General features: G+C 36.7%; 1 protein-coding gene across 2 annotated transcripts; it reads left to right on the top strand.

The window, feature by feature from the left end:
- Positions 1–1,878: 1,878 nt before the first annotated feature.
- LOC112295045 (uncharacterized) lies at positions 1,879–4,123 on the top strand. 2 transcript variants are annotated; one of them, XM_073540559.2, is made up of 2 exons: positions 1,879–3,316; positions 3,596–4,123. In XM_073540559.2, exons 1-2 carry the CDS (start codon positions 2,872–2,874, stop codon positions 3,673–3,675), a joined length of 525 nt encoding a protein of 174 aa, XP_073396660.1. In that variant the 5' UTR covers positions 1,879–2,871; the 3' UTR covers positions 3,676–4,123. The 2 variants fall into 2 exon arrangements, with proteins under 2 accessions (XP_073396660.1, XP_024401928.1); XM_024546160.3 differs by having other exon boundaries at positions 1,891–3,408.
- The last annotated feature ends 5,848 nt before the right edge of the window (positions 4,124–9,971 follow it).

The following is a 9,971-nucleotide window of genomic DNA, read 5'->3' as shown; positions in this document are numbered from 1 at the left end:
TAGTTTTTAACTAATATATAAAAATTAACCAAAAATATAATTATTTGGTTGCAACAAAGTCATAATCAATATGAAATAAGACATATGAATGTTATTTATTAGTTATCTTAATTATAAAGATTAATTTTTATAAGTCTATTTTAATCAATTTTTCATAGAATAAAAATTCAAATCAACAATATTATAAACGGAAGTTTCACATCTTTTATTTTTAATTTATTTTTACAAATCGGTTTTTTATAAATAAGAATTGTTAGATCCAAACATTCTTAGAAACTAAACTTACATTTAGTCTAGAATTTATAATCAAATAAGATTAAACAACTTTAATACATGTTTTAGTTATTAAAACTTTACTTGGTCTTTTTTTTCCTATTAAAAGAAATTTTAGAATAACATTGTATTATAAAAACAAATTAAAATAAAATAATTTTTTCTAACATGTCATTGGATTTATATTATATATACATAATTTATTTTTCATAGTCAAAATAAAATAAAATAAAATAAAATATTGATTATAGATTTAAATTACTAGCTTAAGTTACTTAACAAATTGATTATAAATCTAAATTACTAATGTAATTCAAATTTTAAATTAAATAAATAAATTAGCTAGTAAATAAATGTAGAAAATTATAGACATCATGTAAAAAGTTATTACCATAATGCATATTTTTGCTTGGAAGAAAATTTCAATTCCATTTTCATATCTTTTAGAAGAAAATAACCATTACATTGAAACTAACTTAATACAGAGATTTTACTTTCTGAAGATTTGGCTGGTATTTTTTAAATTATTTTCTACAGCATAAGTCAAACATTCTTTATACCTTGGTAATTTATTATAAACATTGTATTTATAATTCTACTTGTGCTGAAGTAAATCAAAACTTAAAATTGAAGATAGAATTTGGAAGTAATCCTCCGCTTCATATTTGTCTAGGAAAATCTCTATATAGAGGGATCTACAACATCTTCTTTGTTGTTTTTCTCTAATTGCAATAAAGTATGTTCTAATCAAAAATTGTCATAAAGTATGTTTTAAACAACAAAGAGGTTTGCTAATACAATTTTTTATTACAACATCAATTATAGTCTAAGGTATTTAATTGATTTTTTTTTTAAAAAAAATTAAGACTATGTGTTAAACCATATTTTATTTATGCTATTGCATTAAATTGCATAAAACTTCGTTTAAAAAAATTGAATTCTCTTAGCCTGCCAAAAACAAAATAAGTTTTAATAGCATAATTACTATATTAATTTATAATCATAGAGCTTATTTTGAAATCGGCTTGGTTAGATTTTTAAATTTTGGATAAATACATCATGTAATAAATATGAGTATAGTTCTGTACATCAAAAAATATTTTTAACAAAGAATAAAAAAAACAAAACAAAAACAAAAAAAACAAAAAAAACACTTCTTGAATAGTATTTCAATCTTCTTATGTTTGGTTTTTCTGAATATATATATATATATATATATATATGCATTAATAGACACACACACATCAAAATGCATGTATGATTTTGCTCATCATTCCTCACATCATTTCTTTAAGTAATATCACCAGATGTGTGTAAGTCAATTCCCAACACTTACGATTTGTTTAAAGTATCCCGCATGGTACAATCCGAGCTGCCCGAAAAAAATACGGCAATTAAAAGCAAATGAACCACGGTACAATCGCATACGCATACACATTCGTATATTCAGTAAAGTTGGATACCAAGGTATTATAAATACCACAGTGCATACACGTATAACATAAATATACACACACACACACATATATATATATATATATATACGCCGTCGTCTTCTTCTCGCGACTCGTGTTCTGGGACTGCCCACAGCGACACTGTGCTGTACTGCCATCACTCCTCCCTTGAATCAGCCGCTGCTGGTCGCAGCAGTATAATAACACGCTGCTCTCGCCTCCTTCCCCTCATGGGCATGGAGCTCAACCTTAGTACTATTCCCACCCTCTCTCTACCTGGCTTGCCCAGGCCTTGTTAACTTATCATTCTCGGATGATTGACGTTTTCAGGTTGCAGGAGTTCGAGAGGGCTCGCCGCCGCAGCAGCAGCTTCATCCATGTTGCTGAGCCAGGACTACCCTCTTGAGGATGGATTTTGGGGCTGGAAGTTATAGGTTTGGGTCGTTGCCGTTGTGGGCTCATAATTGCGAGCTTTTCCTGGTCGAAGGGCAGGTCATTACTACTGGTTGGAGTGTTTGATCAGTGCGTCTGCGGCGTTGCTTTTTTGAGCTGATTTTCGGTTTCTCTGCTGCACTGGACTGAGTTGAGACAATTGTTTGCGATGCACTCAGCTCCACTTCTCGTTGTCTTTCAGTGTGAAGCTCTGCTATCATCTCCGGGAGCGTTTGCGACTTCCGTTGGTTAGATTAGAACATGGTGTCTTGGTTTGGGTCTTAGGTCGGACAACTCACGAGGTATCGATTTCGTCTCCTGCTTCTCAGTACCTGCATACCTGTCGAAATTAGCTCGTGATTGTCGAGCAGGTCGCTAGAACAATGGCGAAGCAGTCATCAACTCTGCTCAAATTGCACATCGGAAGTGGTGTGTTTTCTCTCGTTACCAGACTGGTTGCCTCTTCAGCTCTGCCTACCATAGCTCAGCATTTTCGTCTTTTACGCTGCACTGGGTCGAAGCCCTCAATTCGAGTCTTATACCTTTGAATTTACTAGATGATACCTTCTTCAATTAATGCTAGACTGCTCAACTCGTTTCCCGAAAGCGGAGGAGTTTCGGCAACGATTCAAGTTTAAGATATATCTCAGAGCACTCTTGCTGTTGAAATAATCGAAAAGAAAACGGAACATTCTGCTTTTGAGCTCGCCCCATGAGTTTGATGAAGAGGGACGTGAAGATGCTCATATCACTGAAAACAGTTGTTGGGACTGACGAGGCATCTGCAGTTTTGTTGCAAGATTTACTCCAGGGGGAAGCTCTCTTGCCTATCCTGGACTATCATGCCCTAATGACGTACCAGTGCCAGCAAGTCGGCGGATTCCGTGATGCTTGTGATGCAGCCTGCAAGACTGCTTGTCGGTTTGAAGAAACCTGCCCCTTGATTAGCGATTCGTGCGACTTGGGGAGCTCCTTTCTGTCCAAAATTAGAGACTCAAATCCTTCATATTCCCTTCAACAACGAAATCCTTTTTGTTCTGAAGATATCGCTATGCCTGATGCTTTGAGAATTGACCCAACACCAGAACGCAAGGTAGGGCACGACACTCTGGAGGCCGTGTCAGTGCTACAAGAGACGGAGGCAAATTCCCGCTCAGGTTTAGGGTTCTTCACACATTCATACTCACTGCTGGACCTTTTAGAGAACCTTGCTACGTGCTCAGAGATGATGTCTTCCGCAATTTTCAAGGTACCAGAGACACTGTTGGAAATGCAAACGTATGATTTGGCAGTCCCCTTGTTACACCATGATGTGGCAAATTGCTGCACCATGAACACTTGAGTTGCAGTTTTCTCAATTACTGTGTGTGGTTTTGGACTAGCCACTGCATTGTGTTTAGATTTAAGCTGACAATGAGATGATTTACGTTTGGCAGCTAATCCAGGCGCTGCGGCTTCAAGGATTGATCGAGGCCAGGGCCATAATCCTACCTGGGCCGCCTCCTCGACACTTTGAACACCTCCAGCTCCGCAAACTGCTCTTGCTTTGAAATTTAGAGTACCCGAGAGTGGTGCGTGTATTGCACAGATTTTACGGGACCCACCTAGGTTTCCCAACGATTCCCTCGTATCCTCTTCCCCCGCGTTAATAAACCCCTTACCATACAACCTAGACTAGGCTACATGTATTCACAATAGTTTCTGTGTTAATTTCAGTCATAGTGAACATTGCTGCAGTGTCGCGAGCGTCTTTCGTGTCTTGGTTTCCATGCAGCATTTGTTATTCTAGCTCTATCTGCGCAATTAGTTGCGACACTTGCACCTTTCTCGGATGCAAGTGTTTTTGATGTCACAATCCTAGCGGGAATTGACAGACATGTCAAAATCTTGTTCTGGATTTAAGTGCATCATAATTTTTGTATTAAGTTTTGAGTTGAATGTGCATGTGTGACAATTTCATAGCGTCTTTGGTTCTATGCAAGACACAATGGCTCTGCGATCTGGAAATTAACACAAGAAATCTTACGCCCCGTCTGACCATATCAACACCCTGTCTGGTTGGAAGTTACTGGAACAATCTAGTTGGACAGTATATGCATATTATAGCTGCTGCATCCACACATGAACATCGGACTGGGATCTTCGAGCGATTTATGATTTATTTCGTGATCTTTCCAACAGCACATATTGATTGCAAATCAACTTAAAAGCAGAAATCCTCTTTCGGATGAACCTCACACGCCAATCAAAGTAACATAATATCTTTTGTTCCACATTTGTTTCTTGTGCGTTTCTACAATTGTAAGCTGTAACAAAAAAAGTCATTCCTCGTTGTTCTATCATACTACATAAAGAGAACGCATGCAAGCAGCTGGATTTTTAGTAATGTAACACTATAGGTGGTTTTACTACAAAATTTGATAGTTGTCCATATTTCAGTGTAGAGAAGCTTACTAAAATAAAGGCATAGAAGACAACTTTCTTGCGAGGCCCTCCTGCCACCAACAACATGGAGTGCACGCAGCCGTGCCAATGAGTTCATTAAAGCCACCTTCACAAATTTCACACATTCTGACTCATCCTTTCATTACACAAACCAATGACAAATCTAAACCATCACCAACAAGAATGACTTCATTTCGAAAGCTGGACTGGTGATGGACTTAAAATTTTCTCGTCAACCACAGAGAGTTTATATTTTGAGACTCTCGTGGGTTGAAATGTTTTTGGGCGGCAACCCTCTGCAAAGCAATGTAACGGAATTGGAACTAAATCCTCACTTCCGACGCTTCGCAAACCTCGCCATACGGAGTCGGCATTGACTCTCGACGTGGCCTGCCCAAGATTACGACATCCTCATTCGATCATCTGTTCGGTAGGTCATTACCAACACGCACCGACTGAATGCAACTACTGAAACAGAACATTGGGGAGTTTATCCATCTGACGATTCGTCGAGGCACACCAAAAACGAAAAACTGGGAATGACAACTGGGAAGTCTAGGTCTAGGGTTCGCCAATGCCAGGTGACCCTACCGAAACTGGGAGGCAAACAAGAAGCCTACACAATAGTGAATGTTATATAGCTATTCAACCCGACTGTCACAGGACACAGAGCTACGGACAGTTCAAAAAATATGACCAGAAGTAGAAAAGTCTCCAATCAGTAGGGGACCCGAGGCAGCAGTAGGCTACAGTGGCGGAGCGGAAGTGACGAGGGTCGCCATTAATGTGTGTCTCTGTCGACATGGATTCATGTTATACTGGAAACCCTGAAGACGGCCGAAGTCAGAGCTGGCAGGCACTCCCCCACCAGACTTCTTTTTTTTTTTTTTTTTTTTTTTTTTTGGCTTAAGCTTCTGCTTGTGGTCTGTTGCTGTAAGTTATCGTTGGCAGCCACGGTGTTTCAGTGGTCCCATTTTAGCCCTGCCTGGAGGTGTGAACAGCGCAATTTTGTGTCCTACACCTCTGACTGAAGCATTGCAGACCTATGTATCATCCAGGGTTTAAAATAGCATAATACTTAAGTTGGATGTGGTCTTGTAAAGAAGACTTTTATTTATCTTTTTGAAACCGAGACAATTGATGGGCTTGTGAGTCTCGTTGTGAAGCACATGTACATTTCTGTATGCTCTTCATTATATGATAGTAGATTATACTCACTGATAGTAAAAGGTGGGGAGAAGTCGCTAAGATTTTTTGGGGCATGTATTTGTCTAAATATTGCAATATGCATGGTTTTGTTTTTAAAGGACATGTTTGTGAGTGTCTATGTTAAGAAAAGGTGGTGAATTTATTGGTTCCTTCCACTGCATACCTGCCCTTGAAAAGCTACAATGCAAGGGTCTCTGTGTGTGTACATTGTATTTGAGCAGATTTACACACACATCAATCTATGTATAAATAAATATTTATTTATTTATTAGTGGAATCCCATGCCATTGACCACAAAAAAAACATTGTAAACTATGTGTTGTAAATTAACCTTTTGTTTGTTTGAAGCTTCATATGATGTGAAACTTCATGTTGCATGCCATTTCACATTGTGGTGCTTCCAAGCTCCACACCTAACAATCTTGCAATGCTACTTTCGGCAATTTGTTGCAACAACATGAAAATTTTGATCTCTGATTGCTTCATTTTGTATGAAATAATGATATATGCAGCCAATCAAATGTGGTTTTTTGTCTCCTCTGGATTATCTTGTTGGTTTACCACCTGAACTATTTTGTATAAGAGATACATTGTATTTTAGCAGATTCATGCAAGCAGCAAACTTGTGAAAAAAAAATAATAATACTATATATATAGAAAAAGATTTTTTTTTATTTCATGCAGCCGTAAATACCATGATTGATGACGTTTGAAAACTTAAATATTAGTTTAGCTGATTTTGTAAAAATGTCACTAAATGTTGGTACATATAGAATGAACTAAACTAAATTAATCCACAGTTTCATGAACTTTTGGAAATATAAAACTTTATGACTACATACATCTTTTATTCAAGTACATATACTTTGAATTCATCTATGATGCACAATTACACAATCAATAAAGATCATGCTAAATATATATACATATAAACGACAGGAAAAGTTGGTATCTATAAAATGTGAAGCAATCTTATGCATCCTGGCAAACAGTGAAACCAAATCAAGATTGTGGTAGGATATTTTCAAGTTCACAGCAAGGGCACAAATATACACATTTGCATAGCTTATACAAAATTTCCTAAGCACGTGAAATTACAGATTTTTCTTAAATCTAAGAAGAAATAAATTTCTATATAAACATAAATAATGTTCAACTTGCAAATTATTAGGGTCATGTGAATCATGCCATTAACAAGTTAACTTGTAATCAAATAATGTTAATTTTGAATTAAAGCATGTAGTTTTTTGTCACAAGTATTACCATTGATTTATTTAACAATTCAATTATATTTATAATTGAAAAAAATCATTATTATTTACAATAAATATTTTTGTTTCACTTTTATTTTTTCAATTCAATGACAATGTGATTATTTAAGCAACGAATTTAGAACATTATGTTTATAAGAATTTTACTATAATATAAATATTGATCATTCAATAATCCAAACGTCTCATTCAATGGTAATTTTGATGTGTATCCTAAATAACCAATGATAAATATTTTGTTACATAATTACATACATATGCTTTTATTTTAGAATTTTTTAAATTCAAGAAAGCTTTGGAAAATGTCAATCTCTAATATCTTTGTGGGCACATATATATATATATATATATATATATATATATATATATACAATTATAGGCCAATGATTGTTTTATTTTTTTAATGCACGATTTGGATGTAAGAGATGTGTTTAGCTAATCTCGTCCAAAAAGAACAATAAATATATTTTGTATATATATTTTTTTGAAAGGAGGAAAAAGTAATGCACTTTTCTTGAGTGAGAGCGTCACCTTTTTGGGGGGTCCTAGATCTTCAACTGATCATCCGAACACTGCTTTTTGTTTATCCATCTGCACTCTTGTGTTCCAAGCGGCTTGGTCATAGGCAGCATGCGTGCGGTGATAGGTGTAGCAGAAGGTGCAACCTATCACCGCACGTTGGTATTAGCAGAAGGTGCAACCTATCACCGCACGTTGGACGGGAAGGCCCCGTGAAGGCCCAGGCTGACCGCTTCTTCCGGTATTCTGTTTTTTGGGCCGAGGATGAGGTGGAAGGTCTTTCGCTCTTTCCCTGCCAGCTGGTGTGCTCAGCTGGAGCCATGTTGCCAATGATGGTGACTGAGTCAGCAGCTCCAGACTGAGTCCTACGTGGCATCCCATTCTCACAGACTGTGTCCGAACATTTGCCCGCTTCATTAATCAATGTCCTTCGCCACCACTACAAAAAGTCCTTTTTCATGTCTTGGTTTGGACCCAGTGTGTATATCTACTGTTGTTATTTTATTTTATTATTGTTATTATTTATGTGTGTGTGTGTGTGTGAGAGAGTGAGTGAGTGAGTGAGTGAGCATATGTAATCACCATTCTATTTTTCTAATGTAGCAGTCCCAGTAATAATGAATCCCAGTAATAATATTGAGTGATTGAATCATTATTACTCAATCCCAGTAATAATATTGATTTTTAATTTATGTAACTCTTTGTTTGTTTATGACTTCTAAGCATATACCTCACATGCTAATGCATCCTTTGCTCATACCTGGTAAAATGTCAATTTGTTAGAATGGGACTGACTTTGTATGTGCTTGTTTCCAAGATATGTTATGTACATGAATGAGGATTGGATGTACATCTTGGCACAAATGACATGGAATAGTTAAAATTAGAGCCTATGATTTCTAAAAGAATTAAATTGTGCATGGAGATTTGTTAAACTGATGTTTTGATCTGTTTTGTTTTCTTAATATGATTCACTAAGAACCATAAAGAAAAATATTACAAACTATATATATATATATATATATATATATTATCCCATCCATCTACATATTAGTATTTTTAATTCATCTATTTGTTTGAAGAAACAAGTTATGTTTTGTGAATTGTATTTGGAAGTGCTTTTGGCACAGATATATGTATATATATATATATATATATATATATACATTTTATGATGCTAATGATGCACATAGTATATTGATGACTATCATATGTAAGTTAGCTTAAAACTACTGTAAGTAAGCATGAGATTTAGGCTGCAAGGTATTATAACATGAGCCTATGTTGAGAGTATAAAAGACCAAAAACCTTTGCACACATCATCCTCGACGATGAAGGATGTGCATCAGAGTTGTTCATCCACTGAAGTTGAAACACTTCCAGATATGATTGGAAATGACAAGCGAATCAAAATTGGGTTACATGATCAACACCAATTTCACTTCCTTTTTTTTTTCATCCCTAGGACAAAATTGCACTTTGTGTTGTTTGTTCGTTCTTATTTCTCTTCCTAAACAGGTGTGAATCTTTAGAGCTCCTCGATGGACAGTGCTGGACCTCATCCAAAATTCCACTAACCTCACTAAGATACTTTTTAGTTGGATGCCACCCTGGAACCACAGGACCTAAGGCGTGTTCCATTCACCATATTTTTCATCCGTCCATCACGTGGATGGAGTCTGACATCGCCTGAGCTAGGTAACTTGGATTCCTTCTCTTGCAGCCCATCCCCAGCACTCAGATAAAGAGACTTGGTCTTTGTTGCCAGCCACTTCAATCTATTAGAAAGTATAGAAAATAATGATAAGAAAAGACGATGCAAAGAAAAGAAGAGACGTTGGTTTAGACTCATCCATCGTTGTTAATCACTCATGGAGAATCAACACCAACACATGACCGGGGACAAACCCCGGTTTGGAAACCATCAAATTTAACCTCTGGCCCTAATACAGTGTGCATGCCAAAATAAAACTGAGAAAGCCTGGTTTCTTCGCTTTCCACACAAGGACATTGAGGTGAAATAGTAGGCTAAGGCTATAGCGGAGGTCGAGTGCAAACTGAGTGCTCGAGTTGGACCCCCTCCACACACAAATGCCGCATGCCAGATACCACTTCGCTTGACTATTCCTTGCTCACACTCTGTTTCTCTCCTGCTTCGTTTCCATTATTAGATGCGAAGGGCAAAGGTCTTTGTTATTCTCAGACATGGGCAGTTGCGACTGCCGTCATGTCTGCTACACACACGGTCAAAACACCCTTCCGGTTTGAACCATTCAAACCAGAATGGGACAACACAAACGCAACTCAATCACTCAATGTAGTTATGCACCTGACACCCATCAAATATTTTACATTCGTTAAGAAATTT

The sequence above is a fragment of the Physcomitrium patens genome, chromosome 18, assembly GCF_059467195.1.
Source record: "Physcomitrium patens ecotype Gransden chromosome 18, ASM5946719v1, whole genome shotgun sequence".
Classification (NCBI taxonomy): Eukaryota; Viridiplantae; Streptophyta; class Bryopsida; order Funariales; family Funariaceae; genus Physcomitrium; species Physcomitrium patens.
Note: the sequence above shows the minus strand (reverse complement) of the source record. Positions and strands in the feature narration are given on the sequence as shown.